The following is a 24524-nucleotide window of genomic DNA, read 5'->3' on the forward strand; positions in this document are numbered from 1 at the left end:
CTTCTTAAAATTTTTTCCTAAAAATTATTGTATAAAAATAAATTTATAAATTTTTATATAAAAATAAGTAATAAATTATTTTTATAAAGTATATATGATATTATAATTTGGAGAAATTACTATTTGATCTTCATTCAATTCTTTGATTTTAAAAATATATTAAAATATCTTTACAATTTTAAAGAGTTTACTTATTATTATCTCATTAAATTTAGTCATTAAGGGTTATAAAATTAAAAAATTATTATTTAATTTTTATAATATAAAAAAATTCACCAATTAGTGAATTGATTTTAAAAAATAAATTAAAATATATAAAGTGTTAAACAATTTATTAATTAATTTCTTTATCAATTTTAACTATTAAGTGTTATAAAAAAAATTTAAAAACTTTTAATATGAAAAGACTAATTACTAGATATTTTTATAATATTGAGAGATCAATTAATAATTTTTTTCATACCACTTAATGTCTAAAATTAATAAATGGACTAATTAATATATATTTTTTAATATTTATAGATGTTTAATATATTTTTTAAAATTAAGAGACCAATTAATAAATTTTTTCATATCAGAGAGACTAAATAATAATTAAAAAAAAAAAAAATATTCTCACTATAATGAAATTAATTAGTATATATTTTTATAAAACTAATAAAATAATTAATAAATATTTTTATATGATATGCATTAAATAGTAAAATATTTAATAATTAAAATTAATAAGATAACTAATTAGTAGATTTTTTAAAATTTAAAAATATTTTAATATATCTTTTAAAATTAAAAAATTAATTAATGAATTTTTTTATAAACACAATAGATATTAAATAGTAATTTTTTTATAATAATAAAATAAAAATATATTTTATAATAATAATATGATGGAAGTATAATTTGATAAAATATGTAATAAGAAATTTAATATTTATAATTTTTTAATTTTTGATTTCAATTTTTATTTTTAATTGCAATTCAGTATTTGAGAGTCGATTTTTAATTTTGGGATTTTAAAGAAGAATTAGGGCATTTTACAATATAATTATTGAGGTTTGGCAAAAGCTATAACCTAATCCAGGCTTTTTAGTAAGAATTATAATTTAATCCTTTATGTTTCAATTGGTTAATTAATAGTCCTTATAAAATTTACATATCCTCAACTATAAATCATATCAACCCAAATATGAAGAATTAAAAACATGAAATATAAACTATTATAACAAAATGAAATAGTATATATTAAATTGTTTCTTTTAGAAAATTGAGACTAAATTGTAATTTTAATTAAAAACGGTGAGATTTCGAAATTACGGCGGAAATGTGCTGGACCGCTGGGGAAGCTTCTTGTTGGCCATGTCATCACAATCTCCTTCAAGGGAGCCACACCTCTTATACAGATTATATCTCATCTTATTAGTTTTTTCAGAGCTTGTGGAAGTCAAAACAATCGCTAACTCTGCATCACCGGCTTCAATATCCATCACAGTCTGGGGAGTGGATTCCTTCCATGAATATATGCATGCAACCAGCACGTAAAACAACAGATTGCCACAGCTTAGTGCAGCTAGCGTAAGGTAATACTTATCAAGGCGACTTTTATCAACACTATCTCCAAAATAACCTTTGAATGTAACCACACAGATCACACTCAAGAACTTTCCAATACCTAAAACACAATCGTTCAATGATGATTCATAATGCTTCATAGATTCATCTACTTGACTGTAAAAAAAACCACATAGCCCATCACGAACCAGCCCTTCCATGATTCCAAGCAATATAAACTGTGGAAATAGCCAAAACTTGCTCATTGAAGTTAAATTATGAATAGAGTTCAATCTGTGAACCTCAACCTTGGAAGCCGTAACACAACACAATATTGAGCACATCATCGCCAGGCCAATTCTCAAGAGTGCTATGAGTTGACGTTTTTCTTTGTTTTTGTTCCACTGCTTAGGAATCAAAACGTTGAACAAGTATGGAACTGTCGAACTTACCAGTGATTCAAGTGCAGAGAAAGCATGTATAGGTAATGTAAAGCCAAAGAATTTAATAGCATTCGAACTGTCATAAACTTGCCCAATGAAGAAAGTGGAGCCTGTCGCCTCTACAAGAGCATAGATGAGTAAGGTTGTCCACATAGGTAGCAATCCCAAAAGCTTTTTCACTCTATTCACTTCTTCTATTGTGCAAAGCTTCCCTTGCTGCCTTTCTTGATCAGGAAAGGGTGTTTCAGGAATTGCAGCTTTGTCTAAGCAACTGCATGCAAGTAAAAATATTTAGCAATGATTAGTTAGAATTCTATTGTGCAGAAGAGAGATTCACTGCTACAAAAATGGGTTTAAGTAGCGGCAATCGCGTATTTAAATTTTAATCATAAGTCAACAACAACACTTTGAGAATCATTATATTTACTTCCGTTATTGTAACATGAAACGATTCAATTTAACATGAAACGATTCAATTTACTTAATTTTTCGCAATGGGTTAAAAATCCTAAAACAATAATTTTATAACTGCTATATAAGCCCTAAAATGCAGTAGTGATTCACATATACAAAACCAACATACCTGAAGGCCCTGAAGATTGGATTGTGAGGCAATAGAAGTACTTCATTGCTGTCTTTCTCGAAATGGACGCAGCCATTAGTAGGGTAACTTCGAAACCTTTTCAACACAGCCACCTTAAAAACTCTAAAAACAATGGAAAACAGGCACTCAGTTGGTTCATGGTGGAGGTCATAACAGAAGAAGTCACACCAAAAAAATACATAAGCAAATCCCATAATTACTGTTGAATTTGCGAAGGCTATTGTATAAGAGGGACGAAAAACTAATAAGCTCACAGATGTTACAGCACCCAGAAACCAAACTACAGACCACCACACATTTGTTCGGGCAACAACTTGGTCCTTATCAACAACGTTGTTTGCATTTTGTTCTTGAGTGTTGGTTACGTGTTTTGCGAGAAATTGTTTGAGAATAGGGCCTCGACCTGCTATGCCCACTGTTATTAGCAACATCGGTAATAATCCAGTATGAGGAGCAAAGTTCAATAGCACCAATCCCTGTATCATTGGAGACATAATGTAAACGAGATTAAGCGGAAAACCAAAAAAGAAATATTATAATCAATTGAATGTATAGTATTGAAAATTCTTACACATACCCAACTGTACGAGTTGATTTGTACTAAACCAATAAAAAGTTATAATTTGATCAAAATTAGATTCCACCATATTTTAGATATATTTTTTAAATTTTAAATTACATATCAAAATTACATTGAATAAATATATACAATCACTCAGGTGCATGACATAAACTATAGACCTATATGCTAACAATACTGCCCTATGCCAAAAAATTTCATCATAAACCCTTAAATATATATATATATATATATATATATATTGGCAAAATAAGATAAAAATAGTAAAAACCTTTTTGCCTTTTATTAATTATAGTAAATATTTTTAATTTTATCTAATTTAATTTAATTTTAAATGTTAATGTTAATTATAACCACAAATTTTATCGATCGAAATATAAATTTTGCTAGCGTATATAGTCCGCTCAGCATAAAAATAATATTTTTAATTGTGGAACTCACCCAATTACCTTACCTTAGTGTAACTATAATCATAGACATAAATAACACTACATTTTGAACATCTCCAAAATGCAGCCGTTCTTCCTTATACTTATATTCTTCTTTATTTTGAAATATGGACGGAAAGTTTAAGTGCTAAGAATAAACAATCACACAATTAAAAAATAAGTATGAAAAAAATCAACATACAGATTTAACGTGGTTTAATATTTAGCGTCTACGGCGATTAGAGTTATTTTATTTCTCTGTAAGTTTTCGAATAGAATACACTAAGAGAATATTATATATTTATATATCCAGGAAAAATATAAAAAGACAAAATGGCCCTAAAAAAAAAAAATTTGTCTCGGGCTTTGCCTTTGAACCCCATCTTCAGGTGGGGACGGGCCAACTCAGCGCGGAATTGGATCCGCGATTGTGGGGTATGGTGTATAGTCCATAATATATTATTAGACTCTATATCTTAACAATTTTCCCATTTAGAGACTAATCCAGTCAACCCAACCATTTTCATTCTCCATGCCATTGTATCCAACAAAAACACCTAGCCGCAAATATCTTCCATACTACTATAGAAGACCAACTGAGACCTTGCACAGTCTCAGCTTCCTAGAATCATTACCTTTAGTCAATATGTCTGTTAGATTCTTAGTACCTTCAATTTTCTTCAAACACATCTCACCTTTTTTCACCAAATTGCGAGTTAAATGGTACCTACGTCGGATGTATTTTGTTCTAATGTGATACACTGGGTCCTTCACCAACTATATAGCACTCTGACTATCAGTGAAAAGAACCGTGTCAAGCTGCTTCTTGCTCAACTCTTCCAAGTAATTAGTCAACCATATCATCTCCTTACCAACTTCAGCAATTACAATATATTCAGCTTCTGTAGATAACATAGAGATACACTTTTGAAGTTTAGACATTCAGCTCACTGCTGTCCCATCTATAGTGTAGACATACCTAGATGTGTTTTTGCTTGTATTCACATCTCCACTAAGATCAGCATCAACAAAACCTTCTAATACTATCTTGCCATTTCCATAACAAAGTGATGTACTAGTTGTTCCTTTTAAGTAACTCAGAAGCCACTTCACAGCTTTCCAATACTCTTTTCCTGGATTTGATATATATCTGCTCACAGCTCCCACTGCATGTGCTATATCAGGTATAGTGCAGACCATAGCATACACTAAACTCCCAACTACAAAAGCATAAGGTACTTTTGCCCTGTGATCACGCTGTGTTGGGTGATTGCTCCTTTGATAATTTGAGATGGTTAGTCAAAGGCATGCTCTTTGTAATACCCGGTTAGATTCCGGCATCGGAATCCCTACTTTCCGGCGGAATCCCGTTGGGATTGGGAATTTTTGATGATGTCAGAGTCTTCTAGAGGGGTAAAATGTGTTTTTAAAATATTTTCACATGATTTTTATGGTTTTAAATGGAAAAGAAATTGAGTTTTTGAAAAGAATAGGCTTAGGAGGCATTTACCAGGTTCGGCCGCCGAAAGTCAAGTTCGATCGCCGAACATAGGGTTGCTTCGGGAGTGCGTTAGGCTTCCGAAAGTTGCTAAGGTTCGGCCGCCGAACATGCATGAGTTTAGGGGGCACGTTAGGCTGCCGAAGGTAGCTTAGCAGGCCACCTATAAAAGGCCCTCAGACCGAAAATGGGCGAGTTTTCTCCCCATTCTCGAGCTCAGGTGTGTTCATGTCCTCCTTTGGTTCATTTTAAGTTATTTGTTCAAATCTTTCATATTCTTATGAGTTTCCTTTTGGGTTTTGAAGTTTTAAAGCTTGAATAGAAGTTTTTGGAGCTTGGAGTCCCAAGGAGTTGTTTCCTCCCATCTCCAAGTTAGGGATCGCACCAACCCTCGATCTACAAGAGGTAAGTGTAGATCCTTATTTTCCTTTGAGTTTTAAGTAAGTTTTATGAAGTTTTATGAGTTTTAATGCTTGAGTATGGGTAGATATGCATGTTTAGGTTTATGTGGATTTTATGCCCAATGTATGTTTATGTGATGTTTGTGTTGGGGTTTAAGTTAGTTTTCAAGCCCCTTATGCATGTGGGAGTGTGTATGCATGCTTGGGAGAGAGCATGAGAGGTTTTGGGTTGTTTTGGAAGGTTTAGAGGCTGTTTGTGCATGTTGGAACCGAGTTCTGCCATTCTAGAAGAACTCAGGTTCGGCCGCCGAAGGGACTTTCGGCCGCCGAACCTGCCTGTGGTGGCTTGTTTTGGCTGCCGAACCCTGCTGCCGAAAGCTGGACTTTCGACTCTGAAGGGGAGTTTCGGCCGCCGAAGGTGCCGCCGAAAGTAGCTGAGTTTCGGCTCTGGAGGGACTTTCGGCCGCCGAACCTGCCGCCGAAAGTGCCCTGTCCAGCCCTTTCATGGTTGTTTTCTATGCATGTTTTGAGGATGTTTAGAGGGGTTTTTGGGGAGTTGTTTATGAGTTATTTAGAGTGTGTTTGGCACCTCACTCGAGTCCACCTGTGTAGGTTCGGACCCGAGGGACCGAGGAGGCCATCAGTGATAACCGTTGCAGAGTCAGTCCAACGTCTGCCAGAGGAGAGTAGAACTAAACTTAATCTTTTATTTTAAGAAATCAAATGCATAAAGCATGTTCATGCATCATGTTTATATGTTATAGGTTGATTGCACTAGATCATGAATATGACGCATTGCATTATTTTACTGTTGATGTGGATGGGCCAAGGCGACTTCAATAGCCCATAGATCTGTCTTATTGAAAGTCCTGTGTGAGCTCCTTTCGGAGGGCCGGGCACCATGCTTGGATAAGTCCTGTGTGAGCCCATATAGGGTCGGGCACCATGTTTTATGATTGAAAGTCCTGTGTGAGCTTCCTAGGTGGGGGCCGGGCACCGACAGAGGGAATTTTGAGGTCATGTCCAATCCGTGATATGAATTGTTTGTGCTGTGACGCATTTCATGAAAGTATGTAATTAATGAACTGTTTTCTTTGTTTCTACTCATTGGGCTTTTTAGCTCATCCCTCTCCCTTAACCCTAGTTTTGCAAGTCAGAGGTAGTCCAGGAAGACGTTAAGGGTAAAGGTCATGGTTATGTAATAGTGTAGTGTTTAGTGTGGACATGTAATGATATGTATGAAATGTAAGATGTGATTATGGATTAGTATTGTGCTTGGCCCTGAGGTCTGGTTAATCCCTTTTTAATACATGATGTAAGTTATGTTTATGATTGTTTTCTGTATGAACCAAACTTGAGGCATGTAATGTTTACCACGCTAGAGTATTTGATGAGGACTCTAGTGGAGGTTTTTATGTTTATGATCTTGATGCATGCACAGGTCAGGTTTGGTTTTGTCAGATGTTTAAGTTTTTATTTTAATGTTTGATCATGTATGGGATTTTGACCAGGTGATAAGATGTATGTTAGGCTTGGTACGGGTCTCCGCGGCCTTAAGCCAATCTGGATCCTAGCGCCGGTAGTGGTTCGGGGTCGTTACAGAGGGGTAGCGGTTTTCAGGCCGTTACAGAGTGGTATCAGAGTTATAGGTTCATATGATCGGACCTATAGGGTATGGGGAGCCCTAGGTTCATATGGTCGGACCGAGAGTGTGTTGGGCTCATAGATGTTCTAGAAGGGCAAGCACATAGGAAAAACATGTCCACTAGGATAGGATGTTGAGTCCTGTCTATATGATGAAGTGAAATGCCATGATTGTATGCATGAGCATTAATGTTATGTATGTATGTGATGAGAGTTCATGTGTTGTCACATGGACTATATGATGTTATGTTTGTATGATGTGCTATGATTGATGTTGGTTCATGTGTTTCCACATGAACCGTATGATGCTAATGCTTGTATGATTACGTGTTGTTTTTCAGAGGAGCTAAGATGCGAGGTGCTCGTCGATCTGTGGAATCGACAGGAGTTCCGTCCGAGAGGGAAGGCATGGACGCCTTTCCCCCTGCTTTGCCAAGAGCACAGTCGTGTGGAGTTGGCAGATGGGGAACATCAAGGAACCCCGGAAGATCTTTTGATGAAAGCAGAGAAGGTATGGATCTAAGGAGAAGGTCAGCTAGTATGAGAGAAATAGAGATGGGTGTGCAGAGAAGAGATGTTAGTCTGGAGGTTAACATGTTTGAAGAAGGTATGGGAGAGTCTCAAGAAGACGCTCAAACTCAAGATTCCAGAATTTCTGGTCAGGGGGGATTGATCCCTCCACTATGAGTACAGCTGCCACAAGAGATAAAAGGTGGGGTAATACCACTAAGAAGTGGGCTAGAGGCCTCAGAAGATCGAAGAAGAATAAGTTTTGGAAGAGGTTGAAGGCTAGTCTGGGTTTTGGTGGTGGTTCGAGCTCTGGTTCAGCCACTACTAATTGCATGAGGTGTGGAAGACCACACAAGGGAGTCTGTCTCGCGGGGACAACAGCATGTTTCAGGTGCGGACAGGAAGGGCACATGGTACGTGATGTCCCATTGCGCCCAGGTCGGCACAGTTCCAACGGACAGCTTCAGGTAGAGTGGCTCAGCCAGCGGCTCCAGCCATGTTTCAGGTTAGTGGTGGAGGCAGAGGAAGAGGGTCAGCCTTTTCTTCTGAAGGTTCCCGAGGAGAAGGTCCGTCAGCTTCAGCTCTGATCTTCACCCAAGCTCAGCAAGGGGCAAACACATCGAACACGGTGGTGCCAGGTACGCTCACTTTTGAATGTTCTGATGTGTGTGTTTTGTGAACCCTGGTGTTTCTCTTTCTTTAGTTACTCTAGGAGCTATCGAGGGGTTGAGTTGATAACTTCTGGGCTAGAGCATCCTCTTTGGGTCAGTGAGCCCAAGTGTGATCCATTTGTGGCAGAGTCAGTCTGCCAGTTCAGTTCAGTGTCAGTTGAGAGTAGGTACCATCCACCCGACCTTGAGGTCTTAGACTTGACTGTCTGGACGTCATTCTAGGGATGGATTGACTAGCTACTCGTCGTGCTACCCGAGTCTGTAGAGACAAGGTAGTTATGTTCAGAGTTTTGGATGGATCAGAGGTAGTCCTTGGAGGGGACAATGCAGGATGCCTAGAGGTTTGATGTCAGTCTGTCAAGCTCGTAAGGTGCGTAGGAGGGGTTTTCAGAGGGATTCTAGCCCTTGTTTGAGAGTTTAGTAGTTGGTTCAGGGAACCAGCCTCCGTGTCTGTTGTTGAGAGGGATTTGTTAGAGCAGTGGCGAGAGCTTGGTAGACAAGGGTTTTATCCGACCTAGTACCTCACCCTGGGTTGCTCCAGTGTGTTGTGGGAAAAGAAGGATGGATCCTTGAGACTTTGTGGAACAAGGTCACTACCAAGGACAGGTATTCCCACTCAGGATTGATGATCTATTGGATCAGCTAGCAGGAGCTGGTTGTTTTCCTGGATAGACCTAAAATCTGGGTACTACCTGTTGAGAGTTAGAGTTAGTACTAGTTTAGCAGTGAGAAGGCAGGGGAGAAGAAGTCAGTTTATTAGGTGAGAAGTCAAGAGAAGAGGAAGGATCAGAGTAGCGCAGTGGAAGCTTGTTGAGTTCAGGAGAAGGTTGGGGTATTGCTTGGTATCTCAAGCTAAGAGGTGATTCCCTATGGAGAGAGTCCATTCGGATTTCCATGTTCCTGTGTTATGGAAGTTAGTGTCAGATCCAAATGAGGTTCTTTAGGAACCAGAGGTGGAGATCTCAAGGGTCTCGCCTATGTTGAGCAGCTAGTGCGGATCTTAGACACATAAGTCAGGAAGTTGAGGAACAAGGAATCCCAATGGTGAAATCCCTTTGGAATCACCATGTAATGGAAAAGTGTGCTTGAGAGACCTGGGAGTTTTTGCTTCAGCAGTACCTGTGTCTCTATTTGGAGAGAAGTTTTAGGTTTTGCTTGCTTGATGCTATGTCTTTGAGTATGCCTGTTTGTTGTGGAACATTTGGGGACGAATGTTCTTAAAGGGGGGTAGAATGTAATACCCGGCTAGATTCCGGCATCGGAATCCCTACTTTCCGGCGGAATCCCCGTTGGGATTGGGAATTTATGATGATGTCAGAGTTTTCTAGAGGGGTAAAATATGTTTTTAAAATGTTTTCACATGATTTTTATGGTTTTAAATGGAAAAGAAATTGAGTTTTTGAAAAGAATAGGCTTAGGAGGCATTTACCAGGTTCGGCCGCCGAAAGTCAAGTTCGGCCGCCGAACATAGGGTTGCTTCGGGAGTGCGTTAGGCTTCCGAAAGTTGCTAAGGTTCGGCCGCCGAACATGCATGAGTTTAGGGGGCACGTTAGGCTGCCGAAGGTAGCTTAGCAGGCCACCTATAAAAGGCCCTCAGACCGAAAATGGGCGAGTTTTCTCCCCATTCTCGAGCTCAGGTGTGTTCATATCCTCCTTTGGTTCATTTTAAGTTATTTCTTCAAATCTTTCATGTTCTTATGAGTTTCCTTTTGGGTTTTGAAGTTTTAAAGCTTGAATAGAAGTTTTTGGAGCTTGGAGTCCCAAGGAGTTGTTTCCTCCCATCTCCAAGTTAGGGATCGCACCAACCCTCGATCTACAAGAGGTAAGTGTAGATCCTTATTTTCCTTTGATTTTTAAGTAAGTTTTATGAGTTTTAATGCTTGAGTATGGGTATATATGCATGTTTAGGTTTATGTGGATTTTATGCCCAATGTATGTTTATGTGATGTTTGTGTTGGGGTTTAAGTTAGTTTTCAAGCCCCTTATGCATGTGGGAGTGTGTATGCATGCTTGGGAGAGAGCATGAGAGGTTTTGGGTTGTTTTGGAAGGTTTAGAGGCTGTTTGTGCATGTTGGAACCAAGTTCTGCCATTCTGGAAGAACTCAGGTTAGGCCGCCGAAGGGACTTTCGGCCGCCGAACCTGCCTGTGGTGGCTTGTTTTGGCTGCCGAACCCTATTGCCGAAAGCTGGACTTTCAGCTCTGGAGGGGAGTTTCGGCCGCCGAAGGTGCCGCCGAACATGCATGAGTTTTGTCTCTGGAGGGGAGTTTCGGCCGCCGAAGGTGCCGCCGAAAGTAGCTGAGTTTCGGCTCTGGAGGGACTTTCGGCCGCCGAACTTGCCGCCGAAAGTGTCCTGTCCAGCCCTTTCATGGTTGTTTTCTATGCATGTTTTGAGGATGTTTAGAGGGGTTTTTGGGGAGTTATTTATGAGTTGTTTAAAGTGTGTTTGGCACCTCATTCGAGTCCACCTGTGTAGGTTCGGACCCGAGGGACCGAGGAGGCCATCAGTGATAGCCATTGCAGAGTCAGTCCAGCGTCTGCCAGAGGTGAGTAGAACTAAACTTAATCTTTTATTTTAAGAAATCAAATGCCTAAAGCATGTTCATGCATCATGTTTATATGTTATAGGTTGAATGCACTAGATCACGAATATGACGCATTGCATTATTTTACTGTTGATATGGATGGACCAAGGCGACTTCAATAGCCCATAGATCTGTCTTATTGAAAGTCCTGTGTGAGCTCCTTTCGGAGGGCCGGGCACCATGCTTGGATAAGTCCTGTGTGAGCCCATATAGGGTTGGGCACCATGTTTTATGATTGAAAGTCCTGTGTGAGCTTCCTAGGTGGGGGCCGGGCACCGACAGAGGGAATTTTGAGGTCATGTCCAATCCGTGATATGAATTGTTTGTGCTGTGACGCATTTCATGAAAGCATGTAATTAATGAACTGTTTTCTTTGTTTCTACTCATTGGGCTTTTTAGCTCATCCCTCTCCCTTAACTCCCGTTTTGCAGGTTAGAGATAGTCCAGGAAGACGTCAAGGGTAAAGGTCATGGTTATGTAATAGTGTAGTGTTTAGTGTGGACATGTAATGATATGTATGAAATGTAAGATGTGATTATGGATTAGTATTGTGCTTGGCCCTGAGATCTGGTTAATCCCTTTTTAATACATGATGTAAGTTATGTTTATGATTGTTTTCTGTATGAACCAAACTTGAGGCATGTAATGTTTACCACGCTAGAGTATTTGATGAGGACTCTAGTGGAGGTTTTTATGTTTATGATCTTAATGCATGCACAGGTCTGGTTTGATTTCGTCAGATGTTTAAGTTTTTATGTTAATGTTTGATCATGTATGGGATTTTGACCAGGTGATAGGATGTATGTTAGGCTTGCTACGGGTCTCAGCGGCCTTAAGCCGATCTGGATCCTAGCATCGGTAGCGGTTCGGGGCCGTTACAGAGGGGTAGCGGTTTCCGGGCCGTTACACTCTTGGACTTAGTATCATCAACTCTGAACCTGGACAAAACCTTTTCAATGTATTGCTCCTGGAACAAATTTAAAATTCCAGCAAACTTGTCTCGAAAAATCCTCATCCCTAGAATCTGCTTTGTTGTACCCAAATCCTTCATCTTAAAATCTAATGATAGTTTCCCCTTAAAATTATTGATCTCCTCCATACTTGACATTGCAATTAACATATCATCCACATACAAGAATAAAATAACAAAAAAGTCAGTAGACTTCTTAATATAACAATATTGATCCTTTTCACTCTTATGAAAACCGTTTCTGCACATTAAAGAGTCAAACTTCTTATACCATTGTCTTAGAAGCTGGTTCAACCCATGCAAACTCCTCTTAAGCTTGCACACCATGTGTTCCTTACCAAGAGCCTCATATTCTATGGTTGCTGCATGTAGATCTTTTCCTCCAGATTCCCATCTGCTCAAGGTGCAAGTTTTCTGCTGCAACAATACTCAGCAAAATTCTGATTGTGGTCAGCTTCCCAACATGAGAGAATATTTCAGTGTAATCAATATCTTTTCTTTGTGAATATCCCTTAACCACCAATAGAGCCTTGAACCTAATTTTATCATCAATTTTATTCTTGATTTTGTAAACCCACTTGTTCAACAAAGCTTTCTTCCCTGCAGGCAACTCAGTTAATTCTCAAGTGTCATTCTTCAAGTGTATTGAATCCTTCACCTGCAAAGCCTCATCAAAGGATTTTGGTTCCCCTCCATCAGTCAACAGCAAATAATACAGGAAAGGTGAATACCTTTTTGGTAACTTGGTAGCCCTAGTAGATCTCCTCAATACTGGTGCAGGTGTGACTGGCTGCTATTCTGGTTCTGCAATAATATTTTTTCGATTCTCCTGTGGTCTTACTGCAATATCATTAGGTGAAATTTTCTACAACTCAACCTCAGCTTCCACTTCTTCCGCATCTTCATATTGCATCCTAAACTTGTCCTTATACAGGACATTCTCATCAAATGTCACATCACAGTATCTCAAAATCTTCCTGTTCTTGTCATCCCAAAATCTGTACCCAAACTGATCTGAACCATATCCAATGAAATAACACTTTAAAGCCTTTGCATCAAGCTTGTCTCTCTTTTTTAGATCAATATGAACATAGACAGTACACCCAAAAGTCCGCAGGTGAGTAAACTTGACCTCCTTACCCGACCAAACTTCTTTTGGAATCTTAAAACCCAAAGGAACTGAATATCGTCTATTTATCAAATATGCTAATGTGCTCACTGCATCTGCCCAAAACATTTTTGGCAGCCTAGCATGTAGCCTCATGCTTCTTGCTCGCTCATTTAACGTTCTGTTCATCCTTTCCGCAATCCCATTCTGTCTTGCCTTGCCAGGAACTGTCGTGGTGCACCTGATTCCCTCATCATAATAGAACTTCTTGAATTCTGTAGAATCATACTCTCCTCCATTATCAGACCTCAGGCATTTGATCTTCAACCCAATTTGATTTTCAACTTCAGCCTTCCATCTCTTAAAAGTGGCAAACACATCTGATTTGTGTTTCAGAAAGTAAACTCATACCCTCCTGCTGAAGTCATCAATGAAGGTAACATAGTATCTCGAACCACCAAGAAAGGAAACTGGAGATGGCCCCCACACGTTTGTATGTACTAGTTCTAATCGTTCTACCTTTGGTTCTTTGATAGCTTTTGTGAAACTGATCCATTTTTGCTTTTCCAGAACACAACTCTCACATAGACCCATATCAACAAATTTCAACCTTGTAGATACCCTTTCGAAGCTAGCATCTTCATCCCCTTATCGCTCATGTGTCCAAGCCTGTTGTGCCATAGACTTGAAGTCGATGTACTGTCAATCGCAGCAACCATGTCCAAATACCCTGTAGTAGTGTATAAAGTTTCAAATTTTGTGCCCAGTGTTATCACCATAACTCCTTTCACAATTTTCTAGGAATTCTCCCTAAACATTGTTATGTAACGGTACCGTCCAGTTGGCCAAAAGAGATCAAATTCTTCTTCAGGTCAGGAATATATCTGACATCCTACATCTTCCACCCACCCCCACCTGAGGTTTGGATACATACATCCCCCTTTCTAGCAATCTCCAAGGCTTTATTATCAGCAAGATATACCTTTCCATAATTTTCAGACTTGAAATTATGGAATAACTATCTGCTCGGAGAAGAATGGAATGATGCATCCGAATCAAGTATCCATGAGTCAATCGGACTATCCACACTAAGAATTAAAGCATCACCAATGTTATCTACAGAATATACAGAATCATCATCTTCATGAGACTTTTTCTTTTGGCCTTTCTTCTTCTTAGGTTTAAGGCAATCCTTTTTAAAGTGTCCCTTTTCACCACAACCCCAACAAACAACGTCGTTTCTGCCATGAGATTTTCCCTGCCTCTTTGACTTCGATCGACCATGTTTACTATGGTCTCCCTTCAACTTACTCCTGCCCCTACCCTTGACACTGGGTGCAATACCAGATGAATCCCTGATTTTCCTTTTGCGAATGCTCTCGCTTATAACAGCATCCCGGACTTCATCAAAGTTTAACTTCTCAAACCCACGTGAATTGCTAATTGCGGAAACTATAGTATCTCACGACTCAGGTAGAGAGAATAACAAAATTAAGGCTCTTATCTCATCATCAAAATTAATCTTGACAGAGCTTAATTGACTAATGATCATATTAAATTCGTTAATATGATCCGTGAAAGATCCACTTTTAGACATCTCTAAATTAAACAAACGATGCATCAGATATACCTTGTTAATGGCTTATGGTTTCTCATACATGTTCGCTAGAGCTGCCAGTAATCCTGCAATCGTTGTCTCCTTAACGATATTGAAGGCAACGTTTCTCGTCAACGTTAAACGGATCAACCCTAGTGCCTTTGGATTCTTCAAATTCCAAACCTCCTATTTCATAATTTTTGGCTTCTTCCCTGACAGGGGTTCATAGAGGTTATTCTGATATAGATAATATTCAATTTGCATCTTCCAGAAATCAAATTTGTTCCATCGAACTACTCAAGTTGAACCATCGGGCTTTCCATCGTCTTTTCAAATTATTGTGATATGAACCAAAAGTTCTAATACTAATTATTAAGAATCGAATATTAAGTTGCTTACAAAAGGGAGAACCATAAAGGAGGGACACATTAATTGCCTGTCACTATTTCATTGGCTTCTATATCATTGTTCAATGTTAGTTTTTTCTTTAGCTTCTTATAACATGACAATCACAGCTCCCGTTGAGATCGTGACATATGTACAAGAGAAATAGGAAGAGTCTCTTGCACTAGGCCATCCGGTCTGACTAGGCAGTAGGAGGTCCGACCTGTGTAATGTCTAGGTCAGACCTCCCATACCTTCAATCATATTTATACTCAGAATAAGCAAGCCGACCTTACCAGCGCTCGAAGTAAATAGGCCGACCCCTTTAAAGCGCCCTGGGTCTCGCACTAGGGCCATAAATGCACATGCAGTAAGGCTGACAGAAGTGACACGCATGATGGACAGAGTATGGGCTAAGCGGCTTAGCATTTATTAGCTGACTGTCCACCATTAATGAGCCGCCTGACACACCTGCCGCGACACGTCACTGTCCAATCCGAAAGGATGTTTTTCAGAATGCCCTAACATGATCAGGGTTGTAATACCCGGCTAGACTCCGGTATCGAAATTCCTACAGTTCGGTGGAATCTTGGATGTCGAAGACCTCTAAAAGGGTAAAACCATATTTTCATAAAATGTTTTAATGTATTTTATGGTTTTAAGCAAGAAAGAAAATGAGTTTTTGCATTAAATTAACCTTGGAGGAAGACCCAGGTTCGGCCGCCGAACATGCATGCGCTTTGGGAGAGCTTTAGGCCCCCGAAGGCATAAGAGGGAAATCCAGGTTCGGCCGCCGAACTTCATGTTCATTCGCTGAACATGGCATGCATGTGGAGGCACGTTAGGCCCCCGAAAGTGGCCTGGCCAGCCACCTATAAAGGGGTCCCCTGTCCGAAACAGGCGAGCTTTTCTCCCCATTTTCGGCCAAGGTGAGTTCTCCGCCGTCCCTTGTCGATTTTGAGTTTCTTCCTTCGAGTTTTCATGATTCCTTATGAGTTTTAACTTGGTTTTTGAAGATTTCGAGCTTAGATCGAAGTTGTGAAGCTTGGAGACCTCAGGAACCCCATCTTCCCCAAATCTCTAAGTTAGGTCACTCTCTCTCTCGATCTTCAAGAGGTAAGAGTCGATCTTGAGCTCATTCTATGTTTTAAACAAGTTTTAAGTTGATTCATGGGGTAGAATGCTTGTGTTAGAGTTTATGCATGTTGATAGGGCTTTTGTGCTTTCCATGGCAATGTAGGTTGCTGAGTTGCTTTTTATGTGTTTTTGTTGGGGGTTTAGGTTAGTTTGAGACCCCTATTTGTTGATGTATGTATGTATGTATGCATGATTTGTGAGAGTTGGATGCATGTTTGGGAAGCTTGGAAGGCATTTGTGCATGTTGGAGCTGAGTTCTGCCACTTCTGGAAGAACTCAGGTTCGGCAGCCAAAGGGACTTTCGGCCGCCGAACCTGCCTGTGGAGGCCAGCTTTCGGCTGCCGAACCCTGCCCCCGAAAATGGACTTTCGTCTCTGGAGGGGACTTTCGGCCGCCGAAGGTGCAGCCGAAAGTCACTGAGTTTCGGCTCTGGAGGGACTTTCGGCCGCCGAACCTGCCGCCGAAAGTGCCCTGTTCAGCCTTCCTTTGCATGATTTCTATGATTATTTTAAGGTGTTTTAGGGGGTTTTTTGGGGAGTATTTTAGAGGCATGTTCATGTATGTTTGGTCCCTCATTTGAGTCCACCTGTGTAGGTTCGGACCCGAGGAACCGAGGACCCCAGTAGTGAGTCAGCTACTTCGGTGTTTTGTCAGAGCTAGCTTAAGGTGAGTAGAATGAATCTTTATGTTTCATAGATAAATTAATTTTGAGCATGTTCATGCATCATAAATGCCATGTGTTATGGATTAGGTTGTTCGCATTAGAATTCACGAATATGTTGCATTGCATATCTTGATGATGATGTGGATGGATGTTGGATGACCCATTGGTCCTTAGTATGATGAGATATGATATGGAAGTCCAGATGTGGCCTGCACTACGCCCCTGGCACTATGTAAATGAAAGTTTGGATGTGGCCTGCACTACACCCCCGGCACGATTGGATATGTATGATATGATATGTGTAAAAGAAAGACCAGATGTGGCATGCACTACGCCCCTGGCATGATTGGATTATGTAGAGGACTAATGGTGACAAATCCATCCTTGATGTGAATTGTTTGTGATGTGATGCATTCCATGAAAGCATGAATTTTAATATAATGTTTTATTATTCTGCTCACTGGGCTCTAGTAGCTCACCCCATTCCCCAAATCCCCAGGTTTGCAGGTACAAGCTAGACCAGGAAGTCAAGAAGAGTAAAGTCACATGCTTATGTGATAGTTAGAAGTGGACATGATAATGTTGTAATGTAAAATATTGTAAAGTCATGTTATGTAATGATGTATATTGAGGTTTAGAATTGTGCTTGACCCTAGTATGTTTGGTTATCCCTTTTGATAGATGATCTATAAAATGTTTTATGAGGTTTATGTTCAATCAAGCTTAATGTATGTTATGATACCCCATTGGAGCATTTGATGAGGGCTCCAGTGTGAGGTTTATGTTTATATATATGTGCATGCACCGATTAAGCTTGATTAATGGAAGAAAAAGTTTTATGTTTTATGTATATGTATGATCATGTATGGGATTAAACAGGTTTGCAGGATGTATGTTAGGCTTGCTACGGGTCCCGATGACCTTAAGTCGATCTGGATCCTAGCGCCGGTAGCGATCCGATTCCCGGGTCATTATAGAGTGGTATCAGAGCCCTAGGTTCATATGGTCGGACCTATAGTGTGTCGGGCTCATAGAGGTTATAGAAGGGCAAGCACAATAGGAAAGATCATGTCCACTATGATAGGATATAGAGTCCTGTCTTGAATGTTGATGTGAAATGCCATGATAATATGCATGCGCATTAATGCTATACTATGTATGTGATGTATGTGATGCGGGTTCATGTGTTTCCACATGAACCATTTGATGCTAATGTTTGTGCGATGTGTGCTGTTTTTCAGTAAACAGGATGAGAGGAACTCGTCGATCTGCACGATTGACTGGAGTACCACTTCAGGATGAGGGCACGGATGTCCGTCCTCCTGCGTTGCCTAGGGCAATGTCTAGCAGGACAAGTAGAGAAAGAGTGGCAAGGGACCCTAGAAGGTCCTTTGATGGAAGCAGAAGAGGAACAGTTCAAGGTGGAATGTCTATGGATGTGGGAGATGATATGGATGTGGATCAGCGGAGGGATGGCAGTCTTGGTGTGAGCATGTCGGAAGAGGGCATGGGAGAGTCTCAGGGAGGCACTCAGGCCTCGGGGTTTGTTCAGCCACCCCAATACCCACCCTTTTCACAGCATCCCGGGTATTCGATGGGAGATACATCGGATTACCCCAGCTTTAACCCTTACCCTTCACACATGCCCTACCCACCTTTCTACCCACCATACCCACAGTACCCTATGTATCCACCCCCACCCTACTATCCAAATCCAACAAACCCTACATCAGGAGATGTTGCACCTCCTCCACCACCAGCAGAACCCATGGTCCTAGAAACCCAAGTACCTAAACCTAGCTCATCTGGAGGGAGCAAGGTCAAGATGACCGATTACATGAAGCTTGGTGCTCCTCAATATGAAACAGGTGATGACCCGTTTGAGTACCTTGGGAGGGTCAAGATAATTACAGATGAGATAGGAGCTAATGACAGTAGAGCCATTCAGATGGCTGGGTTCATCCTGAAATGCAAAAAGGCCCGTCAGTGGTTTAAAAACTATGTGAACCCGAGGGTGGATAGTATGTCCTGGGAGGGGTTTGCAAATGAGTTTCCAGGATGGGCTTTCCCTGAAAGCTCTAGGGAGATGAAGATGGTGGAATTTGAGCAGTTAAGGCAGACAGAAGAGATGAGTGTAGATGAGTACACAGACAGATTCTTGGAGTTGTTGCCGTTTGCAGGGTAAAACCTTGACACAGACCAGAAGAAGTCAAGGAGGTATATCATGAGGCTTCATTCCAGGTATTCCTTCTTAATCCAGTCAGCAGAGAGGGAAAGTTTCCATGCCATAGTGGATATGGCCCGGAGGATGGAGGCTAGTGCAATTATTGAAGGGAAAGTAAAGCAGCCTGTTGCACAATCTTCTGGTTCCAAGACCCCAGGTGGGGGGAGGTTAGATCCTTCTTCTTTGAGTACAGCAACTTCAGGCAGTAAAAAGTGGGACAGAGGCCCCAGGAAGTCTAAGAAGAACAAGTTCTGGAGCAAGATCAAGTCAGGTCTGGGATTAGGAGGAGGCTCGAGCTCAAGTGCAGACAAGGCAGTATGTATGAAGTGTGGTAAACCACACAAAAGAGTATGTCTGTATGGGTCGACTGCATGTTTCAGGTGTGGTCAGGAGGGACATATGGCTCAGGAGTGTCCTAGAGCAGCTTTTGTGGCACAGTCCCAGCAGACAGCCTCTGGTAGTGTAGCCCAACCAGTAGCTCCAGCCACAACTCAGGCCAGTGGCAGAGGTAGAGGGAGAGGGGCAGCCTCTTCTTCAGCGGGTTTCAGGGGTGAAGGTCCGATAGCTCCAGCACAGATCTTCACGATGACACAGCAGGAGGCAAATACATCCAACACCGTGGCGTCAGGTAATCTCATCATTGGTTGTTCAGATGTTTATGCCTTAATGGACCCTGGTGCATCTCATTCTTTTATTGCTCCGAGAGCCGTTGAGAGGTTGGGTCTGATGATCTCTGGGTTAGAGTGTCCCCTATGGGTCAGTGGACCCAAGTGCGACCCGTCAGTGGCAGAGTCAGTCTGCTAGTGTAGTCCAGTTTTTGTTGAGGGAAGATGCCTTTCAGCCGACCTTGTGGTTCTAGACTTGACAGATTTTGACGTCATTCTAGGGATGGATTGGCTATCTACCCATGGTGCTACCTTGGACTGTAGAGACAAGGTAGTCAAGTTCAGAGGTCAGGATGGGTCAGAGGTTGTCTTCAGAGGAGACAGGAGGGGTACTCCTAGAGGTCTGATATCAGCTCTTCAGGCTCGTAGGTTGCTTAGGAGGGGATGTCAGGGGTATTTGGCTCATGTGAGAGAGCTTAACAGTCAGGTTAGAGAACCCGCCTCTGTGCCAGTTGTCAGAGATTTTCCAGATGTCTTCCTAGACGAGCTTCCAGGATTACCACCTGTTAGGGAAATAGAGTTTGAAATTGAATTGATGCCTGGTACCAGACCAATCTCGATTCCTCCCTATAGGATGGCACCAGCAGAGTTGAAGGAACTTAAGGAGCAGTTGTAAGAGCTGGTAGATAAGGGCTTCATCCGATCGAGTACCTCACCTTGGGGTGCTCCAGTGCTTTTTGTGAGAAAGAAGGATGGATCCCTTAGACTTTGTATCGACTACAGGCAGTTGAACAAGGTCACTACCAAGAATAAGTATCCGTTGCCTAGGATCGATGATCTATTCGACCAGCTAGCAGGAGCGGGTTGTTTCTCCAAAATAGATCTGAGGTCCGGGTATCACCAGCTGAGGATAAGAGAGGAAGATGTGCCGAAGACGGCCTTCAGGACCAGATATGGGCATTTTGAGTTCCTTGTGATGCCGTTCGGGTTAACCAATGCCCCTGCAGCATTCATGGATCTCATGAACTGGGTTTTCAGACAATATTTGGATCACTTCGTTATTGTCTTCATAGATGATATCCTAGTGTAATCCAGAAATGCAGAGGAGCATGCCCGACATCTGAGGACAGTTTTGCAGACCTTGAGGGAACACGGCTTGTATGCCAAGTTCTCCAAGTGTGAGTTCTGGTTGAGAAGCATCTCATTCTTGGGGCATGTTGTATCAGAAAATGGAATAGAGGTGGACCCCAAGAAGGTAGAAGCTGTGGCTAACTGGCCTAGACCCACTTCAGTAACAGAGATCAGGAGCTTCTTGGGTTTGGCAGGTTACTACAGGAGGTTCGTCCAGGACTTCTCTAAGATTGCAGCTCCTATGACCAGACTAACCAGGAAGAATCAAAAGTTTATATGGACCGACCAGTGTGAAGAGAGTTTTGAAGAGCTAAAGAGAAGGTTAACGTCAGCACCGGTGTTAGCTCTGCCAACTAGCAATGAGGATTTCACAGTGTTTTGTGATGCGTCCCGTGTAGGGCTGGGTTGTGTGTTAATGCAGAATGACAGAGTGATAGCTTATGCTTCTAGACAGCTGAAGAAGCACGAGCTTAACTATCCTACACATGATCTTGAGATGGCAGCTGTTATTTTTGCACTCAAGATGTGGAGGCATTATCTCTATGGGGTAAAATGTGAGATCTTCACAGATCATAAGAGCCTGCAGCACATCTTGAGCCAGAGGGAGTTAAACTTGAGGCAGAGACGGTGGATAGAACTGTTCAGTGACTATGATTGCAAGATCCAGTACCATCCGGGTAAGGCTAATGTTGTAGCTAATGCCTTAAGCCAGAAATCACTTGGCAGTTTATCCCACATCACAGCAGAAAGGAGGCCGGTGGTGAAGGACTTCTACAGGCTAGTTAATGAAGGTCTACAGCTAGAGTTGTCTGGTACGGGTGCTTTAGTAGCCCAGATGAAAGTGACACCTGTGTTTCTGGAGCAGGTGGCTCAGAAACAGCATGAGGACCCAAAGTTAGTGAAAATTTCCAGGACCGTGCAGTCAGGCAAGAATGATGAGTTCAGATTTGATGATAAGGGGATCCTCCGCTATGGGAATCGATTGTGTGTACCAGATGACGTAAGTCTGAAAGGAGACATTATGAGGGAAGCTCATAATGCCAGATACAGTGTTCACCCTGGAGCCACCAAAATGTACCAGGATCTGAAAAGAATCTATTGGTGGCCAGCTATGAAGAGAGAAGAGGCACAGTTTGTGTCAGCTTGCGAGGTATGTTAGAGGGTGAAGCTGGAACATCAGAAGCCGGCTGGAATGCTTAACCCACTGCCGATTCTAGAGTGGAAATGGGAGAATATTGCTATGGACTTCGTGGTGGGGTTACCGGCAACATCCAATAGATTAGACTCCATATGGGTGATTGTGGACAGACTCACCAAATCTGCTCACTTCATCCCTGTTAGGAGTAACTACTCTGTGGATAAGTTAGCGCAAGTATATGTTGATGAAGTGGTCAGGTTGCATGGGATTCCTATTTCGATAGTGTCTGATAAAGGGCCCCAGTTCACCTCCAGGTTTTGGCGGAGTCTGTAGTGTGCTATGGGTACCAGGTTGGATTTCAGTACCGCCTTCCATCCCCAGACTGATGGACAGCCAGAGAGGACCATCCAGACTATAGAAGATATGCTCAGAATGTGTGTGCTAGATTTTGGCGGTTCTTGGAGGCAGCATCTACCCTTGGTGGAGTTTGCCTACAATAACTGCTATCATGCTAGCATAGGGATGGCTCCATATGAAGCTTTATATGGGAGGAAGTGCAGGTCACCTATTTGCTGGGAAGAAGTGGGGAAAAAGGCCTTGGCAGGCCCTGAGCTTGTTGAGATCACCAGCAGGGTGGTGTCCATTATTAGAGAAAGAATCAGAACTACTGTGAGCAGGCAGAAAAGCTATGCAGACATCCGCAGGAAACTAGTAGAGTTTCAGGAGGGAGATCTGGTATTGCTCAAGGTGTCTCCTATGAAAGGGGTGATTCGGTTTGGGAAGAAAGCTAAGCTAGCTCCACAGTACATCAGACCCTTTGAGATCTTGCAGAAGATTGGGAATGTATCTTACAAGTTAGACTTGCCTGCATCTATGGAGAGAATCCATCCGATTTTCCATGTTTCCATGCTACGAAAGTACGTGTTAGATCCAGGCAAGGTTCTTAGTGAGCCTGATGTAGAGATCCTAGGAGATCTCACCTATATTGAGCAACCAGTACGAATCCTTGACACACAGATCAGAAAGTTGAGAAACAAGGAAATCCCGATGGTGAAAGTCCTTTGGAATCACCACAACATGGAGGAATGCACCTGCGAGACACGGGAGTCTATGCTCCAGCAATATCCCCATCTCTTCTAAGGTTAGTCTTATGTGTGTTTTTTATGTTTTGAATGTATGTTTATGTTATATGTTATGCATGTGTTAGTTGAGGAATATTCGGGGACGAATGTTTTTAGGGGGGGAGAATGTAATATCCGGCTAGACTCCGGTATTCGAATTCCTACCGTTCGGTGGAATCTCGGATGTCGGAGACCTCTAGAAGGGTAAAACCATGTTTTCATAAAATGTTTTAATGTATTTTATGGTTTTAAGCAAGAAAGAAAATGAGTTTTTGCATGAAATTAACCTTGGAGGAAGACCCAGGTTTGGCCGCCGAACCTCAAGTTCGGCCGCCGAACATGCATGCGCTTCGGGAGAGCTTTAGGCCCCCGAAGGCATAAAAAGGAAATCCAGGTTCGGCCGCCGAACATGGCATGCATGCGGAGGCACGTTAAGCCCCCGAAAGTGGCCTGGCCAGCCACCTATAAAGGGGTCCCCTGTCCGAAACGGGCGAGCTTTTTTCCCCATTTTCGGCCAAGGTGAGTTCTCCGCCGTCCCTTGTCGATTTTGAGTTTCTTCCTTCGAGTTTTCATGATTTCTTATGAGTTTTAACTTGGTTTTTGAAGATTTCGAGCTTAGATCGAAGTTGTGAAGCTTGGAGACCTCAGGAACCCATCTTCCCCAAATCTCCAAGTTAGGTCACTCTCTCTCTCGATCTTCAAGAGGTAAGAGTCAATCTTGAGCTCATTCTATGTTTTAAACAAGTTTTAAGTTGATTCATGGGGTAGAATGCTTGTGTTAGAGTTTATGCATATTGATAGGGTTTTTGTGCTTTCCATGGCAATGTAGGTTGCTGAGTTGCTTTTTATGTGTTTTTGTTGGGGTTTAGGTTAGTTTGAGACCCCTATTTATTGATGTATGTATGTATGCATGATTTGTGAGAGTTGGATGCATGTTTGGGAAGCTTGGGAGGCATTTGTGCATGTTGGAGCCGAGTTCTGCCACTTCTGGAAGAACTCAGGTTCGGCAGCCGAAGGGACTTTCGGCCGCCGAACCTGCCTGTGGAGGCCAGCTTTCGGCTACCGAACCCTGCCCCCAAAAATGAACTTTCATCTCTGGAGGGGACTTTCGGCCGCTGAAGGTGCCGCCGAAAGTCACTGAGTTTCAGCTTTGGAGGGACTTTCGGCCGCTGAACCTGCCGCCGAAAGTGCCCTGTTCAGCCTTCCTTTGCATGATTTCTATGATTGTTTTAAGGTATTTTAGGGGGGGTTTTTGGGGAGTATTTTAGAGTCATGTTCATATATGTTTGGTCCCTCATTTGAGTCCACCTGTGTAGGTTCGGACTCGAGGAACCGAGGACCCCAGCAGTGAGTCAGCTGCTTCGGTGTTTTGTCAGAGCTAGCCTAAGGTGAGTAGAATGAATCTTTATATTTCATAGATAAATTAATTTTGAGCATGTTCATGCATCATAAATGCCATGTGTTATGTATTAGGTTATTCGCATTAGAATTCACGAATATGTTGCATTGCATATCTTGATGATAATGTGGATGG

The 24524-nt window shown here is 41.7% G+C and overlaps 1 protein-coding gene across 1 annotated transcript in view; it reads right to left on the minus strand.

Moving 5' to 3' along the window:
- Positions 1-1187: 1187 nt before the first annotated feature.
- Positions 1188-24524, minus strand: part of LOC110619132 (protein NRT1/ PTR FAMILY 5.6) — a 54295-nt gene continuing 30958 nt past the window's right edge. Inside the window, exons 4-5 of the mRNA XM_021762385.2 lie at positions 2575-3071; positions 1188-2262 (exon numbers count right to left, since the gene is read on the minus strand). Of these exons, the coding sequence (XP_021618077.1) occupies positions 1311-2262; positions 2575-3071 (1449 nt within the window). The 3' untranslated portion in view covers positions 1188-1310. The remainder of the gene's footprint in view (positions 2263-2574; positions 3072-24524) is intronic.

This window comes from Manihot esculenta, chromosome 7, assembly GCF_001659605.2.
Source record: "Manihot esculenta cultivar AM560-2 chromosome 7, M.esculenta_v8, whole genome shotgun sequence".
In the NCBI taxonomy this organism is placed as follows: domain Eukaryota; kingdom Viridiplantae; phylum Streptophyta; class Magnoliopsida; order Malpighiales; family Euphorbiaceae; genus Manihot; species Manihot esculenta.